We start from the raw sequence: 21,528 nt of genomic DNA on the forward strand, positions 1-21,528 counted from the left end.
CATCACGTCACCAACGAATAGTGATTCTGGTGACTAAGATGGTGTTTCTAGCAGAATAGTAAAATCTTGCACTGACTTGATAGGATTACCTTAAGCTGCCTTTGTAATCAGTTAATGACTTGGAGTATATTTCTTAATAGACTTCAATATGCTATAGTAACATCCATCTACAAAACTGGAGATAACAAGCCAGCTCTTATTATATAGAGCTACATCACTTTTATTTTCTTAGTATATTCTGTGACTTTGTCAAAACCATTGACTGCGTGGATCACAAAGCTATCAATAAATTCACTTGAGGGTTTTGTTCCCTTAGAATAACCTCTCCCTGTGTTGACCTAAAGATAAGAGTATTGCCTTATTTTACAGATCTACAATCCCTATTGTCTTATGCAATTATCTTATGGGGCAACGCAACTGAAGCAAATAAAGTGCTTGTTCAGCAGCAGAAAGCAGTTATGAATACTTTGTAAAGAAGATAAACACACATCTTGCAGTCTTTTTAAGGAACTTGGAATTCTTACACTCTTATCACAATATATTTACTACTTAATGGTTTTTGTCGCTGACAACAAAAAATTAGTTTCAAATGTGATATACATAGTCACAGAACACAAAAATAATGTTTATGTAGACTCTGCCTCCTTGTCCAGGATACAGAATGGAATTATGCACTCTGGTGGTAGTATATTCAACAACCTGTCACCTAACGTAAACTAAGAAAGTGGGAATCTCTACCAATTCAAACCATACCTCATTAGCTAATCTTTCTGTAAATTATCCAAAATCTAGATTCAGGAACAGAAAGATTCTGTAAGCCACATGGTATGAAGCAACGTTTGCAGTATGATAAGTTATAATGTATTATAAACAGGATTTAGTATTTACAGACACAAAAAATATTTTTTTGACGAATACCATTGTGATCAAGTAAATGTCAAACTACTAATAGCCAAGTTCAGAAAATTAATTGAAAACAGTAAAGCCAAAAATAAAGCAAAACCTGCAATTTTAAGTGACATCGGGAAATCCTGGGCCTTTTTTTGAAATGTCACAAAATTTGGGATTTTTCATGTTCCCGCATATAAAAATTGTGAAAATGAATGCTGTAATTACATTTTGACTTTTTTCTCAATTCTGAGGACTGCAAGAACCCTAAAATAATGGTTGATTTTCTGAGTAAAGAACTAAGATTCTAGGTGTAATGTGAAAGAAATTGCCTTCCAGTATCAGTTTTAGTTGTCAATGTGAAGTAGCCCAACACTTTTGCACAACCTATCGCTCAAAACATGGCACCTTTCTAAGAGATATTTACACCAGATATTTCTGTAGTACGGAAGTAAAAATATTAAAAACACCAAATGGGGCACTTTGATTTTGTAAACACAAAAATCATCTTCATGACAGTTATACCTTTCAGTCAAACCAAGGTCCCAACCTACACAGCAGATCATGATGCTGCCACCACAAATTTGATACAAAAAATATCAAAAATAATATTGAATACCAGCTGAAACCCAGATAAATTACATCACGAGTTCAGCATTGTGAGTGGCCGATGAAACAAAACAGAGTGGGTCAGATGTTGACTTATGTGTTTGTGAAGTTACAGTGCTGTAATTTGTGATTTTTGTATTTATAACAGCATACTGCAAAAATATGCAGTTTAATTAATGCAGGACATTAAATATTTACGGATTTGCAAGCAAAAATATATGAACATTTGACGTCACCAAATAAAACATTAATTGTATTCCAATTTAAAAATAAGACTGTCTCATTATGATGCAAAAACAAATTTTTGATACTTTTTAAATAATATGAAGGCACAAATACTTCAGGTAGACTGAAGGAAACATAAAATCCACTGGGATGCACTGTCAAACAAAGCTAACTATTCTTATGGTCATAGATCCATGTATTACTTATGTGTTCACAGTTCTAGGTTATTTCTTCTCAGCCACAGGATGATAATGAACTCAATTAATGCTAACATGGCAAAGAATATATTGTGTGTACATAGAATGGTGGGTCTCAACCAGATAAGATATTGTGAAAGGCTACAAATTGCTTCATAATTTAGTGGAAAAGCAACTTTCCATGTCTGCAGGATATGTGGACATTGACAAATGTGTGATGATGTGCTGAAGGCACTTTATTTTCCATGATCATAATTAGATCTATGATGGCTACTTTACATTGTAGTGAAATATGACGGATCAGTGGCATAATGCCTCAGAAGAGAACTTTGGCAATGCTATCTTCTGAAAAACTTTCAACAGTTAGTTTTACTTTAATTGATTGGATTTAATGGGTTGAGTATAAATGATTTGTTCTTTACTAATGTAAATAAATTAGATCTGTTATGTTAATAAATATGTAATTGATAAGAATAATTTCATTTTCAACATAACACAGAAAACATGATATAAGACAAAAGAAAGAACACAAGGTTCTTCAGGAACTAATACCATAATTCGCAAAAATATCTCCAAAATCGGCAGAAAATAACTACAAAAGGGGAAAAAAATAACACTGATATAATCCATAAAATAAAAATTATTTTTTCTTTTCCCTACTAATAGCAGATAAATAGCTATATAATAAAACTGAGGAAACAGTAGCCTTTTTTTTTTTTTCAAAATAGCAGCTGCTTTACTTAAGTACTTGATTAAATTTCATTGGCATTAAGCATGAATAGCACTGAGCAGTACAGTGACACCTCATTGTTTATACGATGGTCTTATGTTAATGAAAGCATCACACGACCCCCCCCCCCCCCCCCGATACACACACACACACACACACACACACACACACACACACACACACCAAAAGAGAAGGGAGAGGGACAGGGGGGAATTGGCGGGGGGGGGGGGGGGGGGATGTTTGTCACTATGAAGGACAACATGAAAGGACATTGTCAATTTTTTTTTTTTTAAAAAAAAGAAAAAGCACAGGCCAAGTACATACAAAAACTCAGAAGAAGAAGATTTGTCCAGATTGTAAGATTTAGTCAATTATGAAGCCTACAGGGTTTAGAATTAGAAGCCTTTCCATGAGATGGCCATAAAAGGAAACTATGGGAAGTGGTGAAGCATTAATTGGAAGAATTATTCATCCACAACCCTACAGTACAAGAGAGAGAATGCATATAAAGGGGAGGCTGACATACAGGAAACTAGTAAAGATTCATGAGACAATTTATTGAAAGATAATATGTTAACAATCAAACCTTTTGTTTAAATTTAAGGCTACAGTCACTTAGTATCTATGCAGACAGAATGATTTGGTTTGATTTATTCATCAGGGATCATCGCACAATGGTATAGGATTTGTCATCACAATAAAATGAAAATAAACAGCCCAAACATATACACTCACATAGAATGTATGTTTTCATGAAGGTAGGAGATGTGTCTTATAATTTACAAAGGTGAAATAAGCTCAAATACACCCAAGGAATACTCATTCAGTAGATGATGTGATTTGTGGAAGAGGCAGGGCCACCAGGTAATTGCAACAGTGGAACTCATCATCCGTCACACACCGTCAGGTGGCTTGCAGAGCATGGATGTAGATGTAGTTAGTTAAGACATTGCATGAATCCCAACATGTATGAACCATATGATGACTTAATGCAGAATGGCGAGTGGCAGGATGTTGCAATGAGAAAGATTTAGGTGCTTGGCAGGATGTTGCACTGAGGAACACATTTAGGTCCTTAGAACAAACTCAGCACTGCATTTCAGACCAGCATTCCTCAGAGGTCCCCCCCCCCCCCCTCCCCCCTTGAGGAATTCATCTGATGAAGGCTGAACACTAAGAAGCTGCGACTATGCAACTCACGATAATTCAGCATAACAAGAGGTAATCCTTGTCCCCATGTCCCCTTTCTCTCTTGTTAGTTTTTAAAAGTGTTTCTTGAAGATAGAAAAATATTTCCAAAAATTACACCACTTACATGATAAAACAAGTGAATCATAGGTTTGGTGATTTCGAGGTGAACACACATTCAGCATTGAGGAAGGATATATTAATGGGCAATGTTTGCTTAGTATGAGCTAAAATTCCAGACAATACCAAGGCACACAAATGATATTGTCAATGTATAACTGAACTCTTTGGGCACTGCATTTAGCCCTTTGTCATCCAGGGTGGTGTTCAAAGATGTTGAAAGCAATGTAAGTGAGATGACACAGGGTCATGAATGTAAAGAAGTATATGGTAATGTGGGTGTAAGATAATAAATGTACTTCAGCAAGATAAATTCTTAGAATGTATTTAGCAGTGGTATACAATCAAACTGAAGTCTTGGGTGTAACTATTACAAACTAGTCTCCATGTATGGTTTAACGGCAGAGTATTTGTGATTTTTGTGGGAAAAAGCAAACGTAGAATTTATGAGGAATAGAAGTTCCAGGTAGGAATATTAACAATGTAGGAAAAGATTGATTGCTACTTACCATAAACATGACACATTAAGTTGCAGACAGACACAATTAAAATAGACTTACACATAAGATATTGGCCACAGCCTTCAGCAGAAAAAGAGATACACACACCATTCATTCAGATAATCAAGCACAACTGCGGCAGCTCAGCCTCGAATTGCTGGAGCTGGCGGTCATGTGTGTGAGGTGTGTCTGCTTGTGTTAGTTAATGGTGTGTGTTTCTCTTTTCCTGAGAAAGACTGTGGCTGGAAGCATATGTGTAAGTGTCAAATTGTGCCTGTCCACAACTTAACGTGTTGTGTTTACATTGTGTCATGTTTACAGTAAGTAGCAGTCTGTCTTTTTCTACATTATTAATTTATGAGGGAAGTGACGAATACATGAAAATTTGGAAATCTGATCTCTAGACCTACGAGATCAACTCCTAACATTACTTTGTGACATTTTAACTGAACGTGTAATGAAAACAAGGGAAGGGCGAACAAAAAAAGGAGCAGGTAAAAAAATACTATCAAAAGTGGAGACAGAAAAGCAATGGAATGTGAGAAGTGTATGCAATTAGGAAATGTGTTTTTTTTTCAGCAGTTGTGAATACAGTGTTTACACATATCTAACTGTGATGTAGCTGAATTAAGAAGTCCTTCAATTCAGTCTTGAGAGTGCGTACAGACTTACGGTGGGAGGCATAAGTGGTTCAATCACATAGCTGACAAATGTTGCCAATAGCTGGTGGCAATATGGCAATATTACCCAATATACTCTTTATAAGAAATCAAATGTCACAGAACTATATCTACAGTGGGGATCATAGCAAGCACATGCCTTTAACACTTATGTGGACGCAACAAAATAGTTCATGGATGAATAATGAGAAGTCGGTGTCCAATGGAAATGTACCCATTGGACACTGACATCCAGCTGTTCATCTGTGAACTATTTCGACATGAATTACGCCGAGAGAAACTGAAGAATCGCATGTGGATATGATTTGGCAGCTGCTGAACTAAAAGTATTTTGTACACATATGTTGAAGAATGGAGAAGCAAGATTGACAGGAGGAACTCTTGGTATGATGAATTACACTATTAAAATGGGACTTTCCTGTTCCAAATATATGCAATGAATGTGGATGAAAAGGGTTTGTTATTAACAGGGGCCAAAGAAAATAAATGTTCAGTAAGTGTTCAATACTGAACAAAAATTTGAGAATAAATTCAATAAAATACGCAAATACTTCTTGGTAAAAACATGATTAAAAAAATTCATTTGATGATCAAGAATAAGAACGTGTCAAAAAATACATCAAAATGATGCTCTTACATGACTGAAATAACTAGAAGATTTCACTGAATAGTAAAAGTTCCATGATGACAATATGACACAATGTTGTACTCTCAGCTATAATATGTTATAGGTGCTCGATTCTGCAAATCTTTGATTTTTAAGCTCTTTACTGATAAACAGAAAAAATTAATCCAGTATCTTTTATTACATGCTGCTATAGAACTGACAGTGAAATGATAGTCTTGTTGAAAACAATACTTCTTTGTCCCCGTTGGGGTAGGGGTGGGAGCTGGTAATAAAAGATGTAGTAGTAGAAAATGTAGTAGTAGTAGTAGTAGTAGTAGCAGCAGCAGCAGCAGCAGTAGTAGCAGTAGCAGTGTTTCCAACAAAATGAGAAACAAAATAAAAAATATAAAGATCTGCAATATCCACATCTGCATACAATGATTTGATACAACAAATAAGAATTCTAGGGAAACTAATCATAAAACTTGGTTGTGTCACACAGCTCTAGGCTGCAATATTATGATCTACATTATTCTGTTGTGGGTATATTAAAAGCTCCTGTTGTTTTGCTTCCATATTTCCATCCTTTCTGAATGCCCTTTTCTACTTAATCCAATCCACCTATCCTTATACATTACAGAGTCAACAATAAGAAACATAACAAAGAAATTTCTCCAATTCGGTGGTATCAACAACTTGATGGCCTGCTTACAACAGCTAGCAAGATTAGTAGGGATAATGTTTATTGTTTTATTTCTTTTCTATCTACTAGCCATTAAACACAGAAATCAACAGCTGCTGACATGAACGATAAAAAATACTTTCTTTCCATGGTAACACATGGGAAACTAATGTGGCATTTCAAAAAAATCACAGTAAATTTTGAAGTGAAATATGTTTTGCTGAATATATTTTGTAGAGCTAGTAAAACTTACTGTTAAAACATCAGATAGCCTATGAAGGAACCCACATAGCTTGTAATTTACAAAACTTGTAGATAGTATATTGGAGTAATTATTTGGCATGTGGAATTTGCAAACTGGACTCGCTCAATTCTTGTGTTTCACTACACTCATTCATACGTAACATCCCCCACCCAGTTCTCCTCCTGAGATGGCTGCCAATTTTTATTCTGTATATTTTTCTTTATGTGTAAATTAATTTCTTCATTTCTCATTTTATGTACTAGCTACAAGAATTGATTATTACCTACAACTGTTGCACCAGCACCAAATCAGAACATCTCTCTTTTTGTCTTTCTACAGATTCAAATTTGAAGATTCTATTCAGGCTTCTCATAATACTGTTTCATGATTCTGAAGTTCACTGCAAAAATTTTATTTGTAACTGTATGCAGTTATGTTCTGACTTTTCTTGTAATTATGAGTCACAGTGAAATATTAAACCACCTTTTGAGCTTCATACTTCATGAATTTATGCCAAATGCCATTTTCGTGCAGGTGTCAGCCGAGAACACCAATTCTGATTAAACTTTTAGGATCATTAACATTATTGCATTAATTAAAACACTGGGAACTTCTTTTTATAAGCAGCATTCCGCTTGAAAGATACGAGGACCTCAACTTTCACTACATAGATTTATCTTAGTATATTAATCTTTTCACTTGTTGCTTTGGAGCACAAATTTAGTCCTCAACAAATAAATTCTAAATAATAATAATAATAATAATAATAATAATAATAATAATAATAATAGATTTTCTTGTAATAATATATTTAATTAACAACAGCAAATTTGTACAAGCTTTTCTTACACTGTTTGTTAAAAACGAACTGCAAAGTTGCACTGTTGAACTTGTAGCAACAATGATAACTGAGAAAAGATACATAACATATGAAACATAAGGAACACACACAGGACACTGTAAGTTGATGCTTTATTGAGAATTTGCAGTACCTGCATTCCTAAAATGAAATATGAACAAAGGCTTAAATCATTAAATAGTTCAATTACTAAGTCATTCTTAATTGACACATTAACACATCACAAAACTAAGCACATCTTTTTTTTTTCCTTAGTTAAACCCACAACCTTCAAACACAATGGTGCTTTGATACATCACTTTCGTACTTTGTACCTTTAGCAATTGGAGCAGTCATAGCACTTCTCCATAAGGACTGCTGTAAAAAATCCGAGCTTTTAGAACAAATTTTACTAAATGAATATTATTTTAAACAAACACATTTACTGTTTTGTTTTGTGTTTACGGCATTCTTGTGTGGTCTGTTCTTAAAGACCCTTCATTAATAAACTATTTTCAACGGTGAAAGTATACTGAAAAAGAAAATGAAATATGCACAGCTAAAAGGCTGTGATGTGTGATGGTCTACTCCGAACTCAAATTTCAGTTTCAGCATTCCTAAAAATAAATTATGAACAGTAATTTCTGTTAAGAACAAATAATGAGAGAATATCAATCATCTTGTAATATATGTGAAAAAACTGAAAGCAAACTATACTTCTACTGAATCAGATCTTACAAAATAAAATGAAAACAATATGGGACAAAACTAAAAAAAATAATAATAATAATAACTTCTTTATATTTAATTTAATAGGTCAAAATTACAGCTACTGGAAGCCACCTCTCTTACGAACCACGCATATGAAAGGAAAACAGCATACAAAATACAAAGTATAAATACATCTAAATCAATATGGTCAAAGTTATTGAATTGGAAATAAAAGCCATGAGGGAAACTTTGTGGCAGAATGCTGTACACGTTACCCCAAAATTGTAAGAGTCTATACATAAAACAAAAAGAAATTCAAATTTCCTTATTTATGAAAAAAGCTTCACTTGCAACCAATTTATGAAATGTTTTATTAAATCAATATACATTCTACAGTGCCATCATATAGGAACTGAAATACTAAAATGCTGTTTTATACAGATTATACTAAATTTATGAAATGAGTGCCCTCAATCAGCTGTAAGTAACTGACAAGGCACTAACTGTTTATCTTCCCCCTCGTAGATCTGTAAAAGAAATGACCCAATGTCTATCTTTACCAGTCATTCTCCACTATTTACACAATTTTATCAACATATCACAGAAACTCAAATATGGTGAATATGAGCTATCCATGTTTTATTTTTAATGATTAAATGCATAAAAACCTATGGTATTTAAACAAATCTTTCAAGAAAATGCATTATGATAATCCAATGGCCTTTCTTTAATAGAAATGATACTACTTTTTGTGCTTGCCAAGTATTTTAGCTATTACAGTTTCCGTTATTAAAAAGGAAATCATCAAATTATGTCTCCATATTTTCAAGGAACAAAATATTTTCAAAATTTTTGAAATAACCCTCTATGGAAAGATGTTCCTGACACACAAAAAATTAATACAATACATAACACAATTTAAAAAGAATGAAAAAGGATTTTTATCGACACTAATGTACCACTTGTACTCACCCCATTCCCTGTCGTGCAGCTTGCTGCTGCTGCTGGGCTGATGACTGTTGTTGTTGCTGCTGTTGCTGTTGCTGTTGTTGTGACTGCTGTATGTTTCCACCAGTCACAGTGCCAACATTAACACGGCCCTAATGAATGAGGATGCCAGTTGTAGCAACACATCAGAAAATGAATCAAGCCACTAATTATTTCTTTCAAATTAAATTACTTGAAAAAAAAAGCAAAAAAAATTAATCAAGTAAAAGTAGAGTGGACTGCAGGGAAGAGTCAACGAAACTGATACACCTGCCTAATATCGTGTAGGGCCCACACGAGCACGCAGAAGTGCCGCAACACAACATGGCATGGACTCAACTAATGTCTGAAGTAGTGCTGGAAGAAACTGAGTCAATGAATGGGTGTCCATAAATCCGTAGGAGTACGAGAGGGTGAAGATCTCTTCTAAACAAGACGTTGCAAGACATCCCAGATGTGCTCAATAATGTACACGTCTGCGGAGTTTGGTGGCCAGCGGACATGTTTTCCTAGAGCCACTCTGTAGCAATTCTGGATGTGAGGGGTGTCGCATTGTCCTGCTGGAATTGCCTAAGTATGTCAGAATGCACAATGGACATGAATGCATGCATGTGATCATACAGGATATTTAAGTACGTGTCACCTGACATATCTAGATGTATCAGGGGGTTTCATATCACTCCAACTGCATACACCGCACACCATTTCAGAGCCTCCACCAGCTTGAACAGTCCCCTGCTGACATGCAGGGGCAATGGATTCACGAGGTTGTCTCCATACCAGTACACGTCCATCCGTTCAATACAATTTGAAGTGAGGCTCGTCCGACCAGGCAACATGTTTCCAGTCAACAGTCCAATGTTGATGTTGACCGGCCTTGGCATGGCGTAAACCTTTGTGTCGTGCAGTCATCCAAGGGTACACAAGTAGGCCTTCAGCTCCGAAAGCCCCCATCAATGATGTTTCACCAAATGGTTCACATGCTGATGGTTGTTGATGGCCCAGCACTGAAATATGCCGCAATTTGCAGAAGGGTTGCACTGCTGTCACGTTGAACAATTCTCTTCAGTCGTCATTGATCCTGTTCTTGCAGGATCTTTTTCTGGCCACATTCATGTTACAGATTTGATGTTGTACTGGATTTCTGATATTCACAGTAAACTCGTGAAATGTTTGTATGGGAAAATCTCCACTTCATCGCTACCTTGGAGATATGTCCCATCGCTTGAGCACTGGCTAAAACACCATGTTCAAACTCAACTTCTGATAACCTGCCATTGTAGCAGCAGTAACCGATCTAACAACTGCACCAGACACTTTTTGTCTTATATAGGGGTTGCCGATTGCAGCATGTATTCTGGCTGTTTACATATCCCTATTGTTGAATATGCATGCCTATACCAGTTTCTTTGTCACTTCACTGTATGTCTCTCCTGCTTTGTTTCTTCTTCTTATTCTTTAATGAGGACCTAAACTCTAAACATTTCTCTTTAACATGAAGACAGTAACTTACAACACAATTTTCTCTTGTTGACTTCATGATTGTTTTAACAAAAAAGGAAACATTCCCTTCCTGTTTTCTTTCTGTTATAATTGTCGTATTTTGCACAACACCTGTGGTGAATTAAGTTATCACATGGTCATTATTATTTAAAAGTTCTTAGGTTTATTTCACAGGTTTCTATAATGTGTGTGTCTCCAGGTGAAAGAAAAACTAAAAAGTATATACTATTTGTTTTTATTCTCGAAGCACAGGAGTAAGAAATAAGACAATAAAAAATACACTCAAAATATTCAGATGCATGTCGGCTTCAGGTATCCAGTTTTCCTTCACTGGGAGTCAAATACCAAGCAAAAGCTTCAAGTGTCACTCAATCCCATGGGTGAAGCAGGGTTTCTCAATTTCTTGAGAGCCTTTGATACTGTTCCACACCATTGCCTAGGACACCAAATATGCACAAATGATATGTGACTGGACTGGCCACTTTCTACAAAGCTACTAAGGTGTCTAGTATACCTCAAGATAACAAGACAGGGCCATTGCTAATCATGATATATGTACAATACCTATCAAATGAAGTTTTTTGCCGTTTGTATCTGATGCTATTCGCAGACATCACAGTTGTTTACATGGTTGCTTCATCATTAGATACTTCTTATAAAATGCAAATAAACCTACAAATAATTAGTGCTGACCCTAAACATAAATAAATGTAATGTAATACTTGTAAATACAAGGTAAGATCTGATACTGTATGACTACAAGACTGACAATTTGTCATTGCAATCAGTTACAACCTTCAACAATCTAGAAGCAGTTTTCTGGAACAATTTAAGCTAGAACAACCACATAAATCTAACTGTGGGGAATACAAAAGCCAGACTTAGATTTACTCAAAGAATCCTGAGAAGGAGCAAGTCACACATCAAAGAGGTCACTGGCAGAAACCTCGTTCAACCACCGGAGTGCTTTTATTGGTCACAGGTACAAGGAAAAGACACAAACAATTCTAGAAAGAGGTGCAAAATTTATCATGGAGTTGTTTGGGACGTGTCAGAGTCTCAAAGGAATGTCCAAAGAACTGCATTAGGAGATTTTGGATTACACAGTGTCTTACAAACTTCTGAGAGCCCACATTCGAAAAGGAATCGAGAAGCATACTGCTTCCTATAACACACAATCTGTGTAATGTCAGCAACACTAAAATTAGAGAAGTTTGGCTTTTTGAATACCATTCGGGAATTGTAAAGGATCGGGGAAGATTGATGCTTTTACATTCCACCATGCACCTGCTCCTAAATCCCATGCAGCTCCTCCTCAATCCATGTAAGTCATTGGAGTATGAAATAGCCCTATGGCTATGGGATGATATTTGGTTCTGCAAAGCTAAAGATAATGTACACATAACATGGTGAGTACATGATGAGTACTGTCCACAGACGCTGAGAAATATTTGCAGTTTCGTCAGCCTGATTTCTGTTTCTGTCTCCCACTGATAAGTAAATAGAGTAAAATTTTGCTACCACACACTGTTCATCATAAGAATAAACATGATATATAACAAACACAAACTTGATGATTGGTCAGAAGCCACAGCACACATACACTGATGGTCTTATGCTCTTGGAAGTAGGTCCTACTTATGTATTAGAAATATTATTACTAAGTTACTTTAAATGAAACTTTAACATATTCTACTGCATTAACAGCCATCAACATTTTTCTTAATCATACTTTAGCTATGTAGTTTTTATTTCAAAAATTGTGTACAGTCACAGTCTCTGCACTGTTGTACTCTGATTGTCACGCTGATAATATGCAGTATGAAAATGGCTGAGGCTGCTTCCTGTTCCGTAATGGAAAATGTTTAAAAGTGCCAAGAAATAGGTTGTTCTTACTGTTTTTCATAACTTTCCGAGGGACTGTATCTGATACAGATGAGTTACAAATACACATTGGATGTATAGCATTATCAGTACAGTAATAGATTGATAACTTACTGTAGATAATTTTACAATGGCTCGCTGGTTCAAGTGGGCAGCTGGTTGGTACCATACCCAAATAGAAGGCCGTGCGAAAGTTACAGCAGAGCTGCAAAAGGTGGTCCTACCTCTAGCGAGATAGGATATGCTTGTGATGGAACAGGACATGATGATGAACTATAAAACTAGATTTTTTCTGTTATTTTTGGTAGTTGGGAAAGGGAGTAGATATAATTAAATGTCCTGAGATGGAGAGGGGCTCATATCACATATGAAAGTCTGGATCCAGTCAGGCCGTAATGTCAGAACAACTTAGTTGTGGATGTATTGTTAGTCAAGCAGATCCAAGAAAGACACTGTCTAATAACTTAATAATGATTTCAGCCTGGTTTATGTGCCTTTCAATAACTCATCGCCATGACTTTACAGTCACTGGTTACCTTTACTCCCTTCTTAATTCGTAGTCCACCCAGAATTTTCCTAGTTCCAGTTACAGGTGCCTATTTAACACTTCCATGTGCAAGAAAAATGTGATATTCATTATTTAATATAATTATTGACAAAATTCAAAATGCTGCCATTAGTTACTAATTAACAAGTGTGATCTTACATTAAAAATTTAACACGATAAGTCAAGTATTAAAGTAACAAACTCAGTGTGTCCCGAGGCAGCATAACTAATAACGCACTAATTAAGACTATATTTATCAGGTATCTGAAAGTGCAAGTGTTCAGCAACTTCCAACCAACTGTACACATAATTTCAAACCTTCACCCCCTACTCCGCCAAAAGTAATTACAGGAGAAAAGTTTATTGCTTACTACATGTTCACTGTTCATGCACTAAAACTTTATCACCAACGATGGCATTTTAATTTATTACTTTCTTACTACTAAATCTAATGGCAACACATTTTGCAGCAGTATCCACATGTATCACAGGAAGTACCTGCAAAATTATATCCTGTACTGCACAGGGGTCAGAAGATATCACAAACACTGAGATGTATGAAAAACTAGCTTTTGGCTGAAGTTTGATTCCTTCAATAATTGGGCTGGGAATGGTAGGAGGCTTACTGTTAGAAACCTATGTCATCAAAAAATTAAATTATTTAGGTACCTGTAAACAAACGAATTAAACTTACCTGGAAGTTATCACCTGAATCCTCTCTTTCTTCTGTGAATCGTCTCTTCTGACCTCCTTTGGTCCCAGTTTTCACTGATTGTTGTGTCTGAATGTGATGTTGCTGCTGGTAGGTGACCGTTCCTTGGTGCTGCTGGGATTGAGCTTGGGTCGGTGTCTGCCAAGGCAATGCCTGAGGTGGCTGTTGCATCTGATTCTGCATCTGCAAACTGCCTTGTCCTTGCAGTGATACTTGGCCTTGCAATTGGGGATTTTGACATTGCACAGGAGGTACACCAGCACCTTGCTGCACTGGCAAAGGGCCCTGCCCTTGCACTGCTGTCACCTGATTAGGGGGACCACCTTGATTCTGGAGTGTTACTGTACTTTGATTTGGAATTTGTAGTGCCCCCTGGCTATGCAACTGCATCCCTCCATGAGTCTGAACTGGAGGTGCTTGGTTTTGTGCAGGAGGACATTGGCTTTGTACAGGTAGAACCTGATTCTGAAGTGGTGGACCTTGGTTTTGAACAGGGGGCACATGACCTTGCAGAGGGGCCATATGATTCTGCATCTGCAATGTCTGAGTTTGTCCTTGCATTGATAGTGTTTGGCCTTGCATTGGTGGCAATTGTCCCTGCATTGGTGGTCCCTGATTCTGAATTGGCATGACATGACCTTGAGGCTGCTGCAACGGCTGTGGAGGCTGCTGCTGGTCCAGACGGCTAAAAGTTGGATATGTCATGGCGGGAGGTCCAGAATTCTGGACATACTGCAAAAGAGATTATAGGAATATCAACAGTCATTCATCTGAAGCACAAAAAAGAGTACAACAGGAAAATATAACACACTTTTCTTGTATTTCTGGGGAGCTTTCACTCAAAGATTTGGCCATATGTATATAGTTAAGGTGGAGTAAAAGAAAATGTGATTCTTGCCTTTTAGAAAAACTCAACATGGCAGATTAGAAATGAAATCTGTAAGAAAGCGTATCACCTTTCATGAAAGTGGGGCATAAAATGGAGATTAATGTGCAGTAACCCACAGAGTTTGTTGTGAGATGTGTTCTTCTGTTGCAATTTCCCTAAAGCATCGGACACAATAGTACTGTAAACACTGGGTGATCAAAACCAATGCAAATAATGATAAAAACTGATACTCTGAAAAGCATTACTAGTGGTGACATGTAGTTTTCAATTAAATATGCATGAGATCACAGTTTTAAAAGGAATTCCAGTTCATCACAAAATTTCACATGATTCACATGAGTGTGCATTTTCAGTAGTTGATATTGTTCTGGTATTTCCTGCATATACCTGAAAACAGACTATCTCTTCAAATATTTTCATCATGCACTTCAGTGAAAAATCAAACATTCCCAATTTTAATACCCCCACACTGACTTACAAGAGTGCAATGCTGCACCTGCACATTCAAACTTCTTACAAAACAGTTCCAACAAAAATACTTTACCTCAAAGAACAAAGCATTTAATCCAAGCAATATCATTAGAACACATAAAGAGTTATGTTTCTAAATTCACCAAGACAGAAATTTTAGATCATTCATAGGAAAGTCCAACTGATCAATATTCAGTCATGCAATGTATGAAGAATGTCAGCCAGAGAATCCATTGAGTTGATCATAGGCTATGAGCTTCAGTTCCACTATACCATAGGTTATCTCCGAGAAATTAAGCATTCTCACAATAACAACAGGGGAAAGGCAGATTGCAACACATAGAGGAAGCACTGAGTCTCAGAAAGGCACAACGAAAAAGAATGCTACGCCTATATATCACAGGTCCTCAATTAAATCTGACATCTTTCATTATATTCTAAAATTGTTTAGAATTCTCTCAAGAAGGTAATGTTGAAAGTCCTGATGACTAGGAAGAGAGATTGAGTCAGAACAATTCAAGAAACTTCAAAAAATGGCTGCCTTTTGTCACAATTCATCATGACATATTTCAGCCTTTTTTCTGCTACAATAACTACAGAACAAACTGGTTATAAACTTCAGAATTTAACTGTGATTTACCAAGGCACTGAATATTGTGTTAGTAAAATTGTTGCATAACAGCTGCAAAACATATCAAGTTTTACACCACTGTCTCATTGTGTAAGTTTTGGGAATTTTTTGGGACGGACCATGTTCTAGAGAATTTTGAGTATTTCTTTTTACAATTCAATGCTACTGACATGCTAATTTAATTCCAGTTTAAAGTACAGCATATTGTGTGTTGCAGTTTACATAAAAAACTGTGTAAATGTGTATCTATAGTCCATGGTGGCTTAACCACTGCTTGTTTCTTGTCAAGTGTGAAAACCAGCTTTCCCATGCCATAGAGGCCATGCCCCATAGCTGTGTAATAACAGCCATTGGTCAGTTTTTTCACCACAGACTCCCAAGCCTGATGATACATATCTTTAAGTGTCAGAAGACAGCACTAGAAGAGGTCTCTTTTAGGATCCTAAGTTCCTTCAAGATCCTAAAAATTCATTAACTTTTACAGAATATCGCGAGAAAAACTATACTGCCAATCAAACTATGTTACTGAGGGTGTTCTAATAAATTTAATATGAGCTGTTCCAGAATCCAGCAATTGTCACTCCTTGCTGGCCAATAAAATGAATTTGCTGGGCCATTTCGGTGTATAAAACTTATTACAGCATACTTCTCCTCAGCAGATGCCTCACAGAAATTTTCAATATACCATTCATTTTCATAAATACGTGAAACTTATTGTCCTAGCTGAAAGTCTGATCTGTTTCACTGCTGAACTGAGAACATTATGGCTTTAAACTTGCTTTCATCACAAAGAAGAAATTGAATAAAATAACGTATTACAAGAAGAATGGTTTCAACATGGGCATCCTTGGCAGGAACTAGAGAAAATTATCAGTTTTTGCCAACTGATGGAACAGCAATTCACATCAATAGATTTTCAAACGATGCATCGTCTTTTCTAGCCAGAATTAGTGACTAGTGACATAGATATATTGACATCGGACCTCCGGCCAGGACAATATGTTGCATGTATTTATGAAAAATAGTGGTCGACTGGAATTATCTGTAATCGTTTTATTGGCCATCAGGGGGGTGACAAGTGGTGGACTCTGGAACAGCTCATTACTGCAATTATTCCAGCACCCTCAAGTGACACTGCTTAGATTGCGGTATAGTTTTTATCATGCCATTCTATAGCAAAGTAATGAAACCAGTAAAAAATTCAAGTAGCTAGAAGGAAACAAACTTAGGATCCTAAAAGAGACCTCTCCTAGCTTTGTCCTCCAAACATTTAAAGAAATGTATCATCAGGCTTGGGAATCTATGGTAAATAAAAAAACCACCAGAGGCTGCTGTTACAAAGCTACCAGGCGTGGTCACTATGGCAATTGGGATGCCAATTTTCTCACTCAACGAGAAACCAACACTGTTTTTTTTTTTTTTTTTTTAATTGTGTTTTATTCATCTCATGATGTACATTTGCAATCCATTTGGTTTGCGTTCAGGAGACATGTCAAAAATTTATAATACAGCTACAATGACTTTTACATTGATAAATAATAGCACTACAAAAAATAATAACACCATAAGGATATTTCTTGGAATATGTAACACATTGTACCCAGCTCAAATTTCCAGTTTGCCCTGCATGAATTCATCCACGGAGTGATAACACTTCAGTGTCAGTACCTCATATACCTTTCTTTTAAGTGAGCCTAAATTCATCTGCATCAACTTGTTCCTTTTTAATTTAGTACAAATTTTCATTTCCATGTATTGATGATGATGATGATGATGATGATGATGATTGGGTTGTTGGGCACTGAACTGCGTGGTTATCAGTGCCCATAGAAATTGCCAACCTTTGTTCAGTCCAATCTTGTCACTTTCATGAATGATGAGGACATCACAAACACCCAGTCAGCTCGAGGGAGGTGAAAATCCCTAACCCCATTGGGAATTGAATCCAGGACCCCCTGCTCGGGAAGCGAGAACGTGACTGCGAGACCACGAGTGCGAGACCCATGTACTGAGGTCCCTGGGCATAACATCTGAATCGGTGGGTGGGGAGCATAAAATTTTCTTTGTTTCTAGTATCAAGTGAATGGACAAAATGGTTTCCCTCGAGTAAACCATGTCCATTGTACAAAAAAATATAATAATCTCATATGTAAAAGGATGGCAGAGTTAATATTTTAAGTTTTCTAAATAATGGTCGACATGGTTCTTTGTTATTAGCAGTGTACATATTTCGAATAATTTTTTTCTGTATTTTTAGTATCCGCACTATGTTTGTTGAGTTACCCCAAAAAACAATACCAGACCTAATAATGGATTTGAAATACTTTGTATATGCTACTTCTCGTGTGTCCATATCAGTTGTAGTTGATAATATTTGCATTGCAAATGCAAAGCTGCTCAGTTTGTCTGCCAGGTATTCAATGTGTGCCTGCCAGCTCAAATTTTTATCTACATTTAAACTTAAGAACTTGAGAGAGTCTACTTCTTCTATATCTTGGTGGTTGTATGCAATCTTACTTTGCTCACATTTTGACTGACTGGTTTTGAACTGCATCACGAGTCTTAGATATGTTTAGATTCAACCCAATTAGCTGAAACCAAGTTTCTAAGGTACTGATCACAGATTTGGGGATTTTTTCTGAATCCTCATCTTCAACTAAGACAGAAGTATCATCTGCGAACAGAACTGATGGGGAGTTGGTATTGAATGGTAAGTCATTTATACAGAAGAGAAATAGGACTGGGCCTAATATGGAGCTTTGTGGAACACCCTGAGATATTTTTTTCGTCAGAAAAATAACATGCGCCATTTGAAGAGATGCTAACTCTTTGCTGTCTGTTGGATAAGTAAGATTTAAGCCATTGTAGGGCACTGCTGCTAATGGCATACTTTTCAAGTTCGTAAACATGCATTTCACGGTTTACAGAATCAAATGCCTTTGTGAGGTCGCAGAAAATTCCTGCCACCTTATGTCTAATGATGTACTTATTTTCTCAATGAAACTGTTTACTGCACCTGTGGGATTTTTCCCCTGCTGAATACCAAATTGATTGTTTAGAATAACAGAATATTTTGCAATGAAGATTTGAATTTGTGCAGCAGCAAGTTTTTCAAATATTTTAGATAGGACTGGGAGAATCGAAATAGTACGATAATTTTCCATGATCTCTCTTGATCCCTTCTTGAAGAGTGGTTTGACTTCAGCATATTTCAGTACCTCTGGGAAACAGCCCGCTTCAAAACATTGATTTATTATTCGAGCTAACGGGTTTGCAATTCTATTGTGTACCACTTTAATAACTTTGGTGGGTATTCCATCCCAACCTGCAGATTTTTTGTTTCTTAATGTTTGAATAGCATTTCTACATGCCCCACAGAAACAAACCACCATAGACCATAGCAACACATTAATACAATTTTACGCTGATTGATATAAGCCGCAAACTATAACAACACAAAATATGGTATACTTTAAACTGGAATTTAACTTACATTTCAATAACATTTCACTGTAAAAAGAAATACTCAAAATTCTCTAGAATATGAATCCTTCCCAAAAAAATTTCATGTTGACTGCTATGAACTTTCCCAAAACTTACACAGTGCAAAACTTGAAGATAGTTTGTATGATGTGTTTTGCAGTTGTTATGCAGCAATTTTGATAACACAATGTCCAGTGCCTCGGTAAATCACAGTTAAATTTTGAATTAAATCACAATTAAATTTTGAAGTTTATAACTAGCTTGATTCTGTAGTTATTGTAGCAGAAAAACAGGCTGAAATATGTCATGATGATCTGTGACAAAATGCATCCGTTTTTTGAAGTTTTAGAGTTGTTCTGACTTGATTGCTCTTTCCCAGTCATCTGGACTTTGGACATTACATTTTCCAGAGAGTTCTAAACAATTGTAGATTATAATGAAAGATTTAATTTGAGGACCAGAGATATATGAGTGTATTTTAAATACACCTCCACTTTGCTGTTTTTAAGGGCCCGACACGCTCGCATTGCTGAACCATATCTAGTTGTTTAGGTGGTTTAGAATATATTCTTAGAGAATGGTTTAAGGGTGTCTGCAGAAAACGCTACTCTGTAAAAGAGGGCTACAAATAGCCATTTTTGCATTTTCACAAAAATTTTCAACTTTGTCCTCAATTTGTAAACTATTGGAAAGCAGTATCAGAATGAAATTTTATATTCTAAAACCCTGTATTGGTAAGTTATTATGGGCACAGTTAACTTCACTCTTTGTTCAAATGTGTATTTTTTTGGCTTACTTTGTATCAAGTCATCCATATGAAAATTTCTCAAGAAATCTTTTATTATTATTTTGCTTCATAGAGCGCAAAAGCTGTACAAGATAGCCTCGCTTTGCTTCTTTCACGAAAGTATGAGATACTGTCTCAATGTTGCCGAAAATTCAGGGGTGGGATCAAACAAATGACTATATTTCTGGAAGTATTGAATTAGTGAAAGTAAAACTTTACCTATGTTTAATGGGAACAAGTGTGAATGTTCACACAAAATTTCAGCAAAATCCATGACAGGCGTGTAGGACCTTTTTTTTTTTTTCTTTTTTTAAATTCAACCACTTTGCATGGAATGACCCTATTAACTATTTCTCCATCTTTGCAGCGTGTTGCTGCTCCACAACTGTGTATTAAACTGGTGAATAACTGCTGCTCCCTGGATCCAGGGGAAGATGCTCAGTGAGCAGAGTACGCAAGGAACTGCATTTCCTGTACGTATGTCACTCCATTATTAGTAGTTTCCATTAAGGGCACTCTACAGTTTTGTAACTGTGTTCAGGTGTTAGTAAATATATTTTTATCCAGTTACTAATCTGTGATAAGTCCATAACACGCCACAGTCTCTACAATTACTTGTATTCTATAATAGATCAGCTGACACTGGTAGACATAACTTCACACTTTACCTGGGTCCACTGTCCATTACAACTAATTTAGTATTTCAATAAATCAAAGTAACTACCTTAAGCTCATATCTAAAATGAATTTTAATGCTATAAGGCATGCTGAGACTTTTAATGTATCAAAACGTACAGTTCTTACTATCACGACACATTTATTGTTTCCTAGTATATTACCGAGCACATCACTTGAATATAACTGAATTTTACTTTTGTAATCATTTGGCTTTGCTTCATGACAGCACAATGCAAGCTATAGTTTTCTTTTAATTTTTTTGGTACAAATACAATGTTTGTGTGGGTTAAAAAAATTTTCGTGTAGAGTTCCTACATTTTTGTCCAGTAAATTTTTAAGTATTCACTATATCATTATGTACAACACTCGGCTGCATTTACAACGTCATTTACAGATTCCACTAGAAAATTATTTCAATATAATGGCAGAAACATGCCGTGAATTAAAGAACTTTTTAACAACTGGGGTTGTTATTCATTAACATGGCTTCCTCCCCAATGTGCCAATGTCATGCAATATTTGACCAACAGGAACAGGTGCTCAATGTGTTTAAGAAGTGCAAAAGGAATGCACCTGTGACCTCTACTGAAAATACAGGGGGAGTTAGTCCACTGAGCAAACTGTGAAGGAAACCAAGAAGAAATCTGGCATGAGAAATAAAATTCAGGAAAGAAAAAGGTTGTAGTTTGCTGACGAAATTGTAGTTCTCCCAGAAACAGCAAAGGACTTGGAAGAGC

General features: G+C 36.1%; 1 protein-coding gene across 12 annotated transcripts in view; it reads right to left on the reverse strand.

The window, feature by feature from the left end:
- The window catches only part of LOC126281946 (uncharacterized), a 282,662-nt gene that overhangs the window by 32,576 nt on the left and 228,558 nt on the right, over window positions 1-21,528 (reverse strand). For 11 of the 12 annotated variants that reach the window (XR_007551314.1, XM_049981296.1, XM_049981298.1 and 8 more), the window contains 2 exons: window positions 13,835-14,584; window positions 9,192-9,319 (listed from right to left, as the gene is read on the reverse strand). Coding sequence is in view for 11 of the 12 variants with exons in the window: in XM_049981296.1 (XP_049837253.1) it covers window positions 9,192-9,319; window positions 13,835-14,584 (878 nt within the window). In the remaining variant the exon portion in view is untranslated. Of the gene's footprint in view, window positions 1-7,473; window positions 7,887-9,191; window positions 9,320-13,834; window positions 14,585-21,528 lie in introns of those variants that run through there. The other variant, XM_049981306.1, reaches the window with a different exon arrangement.

This window comes from Schistocerca gregaria, chromosome 7 (assembly GCF_023897955.1).
Source record: "Schistocerca gregaria isolate iqSchGreg1 chromosome 7, iqSchGreg1.2, whole genome shotgun sequence".
NCBI classification, from domain to species: domain Eukaryota; kingdom Metazoa; phylum Arthropoda; class Insecta; order Orthoptera; family Acrididae; genus Schistocerca; species Schistocerca gregaria.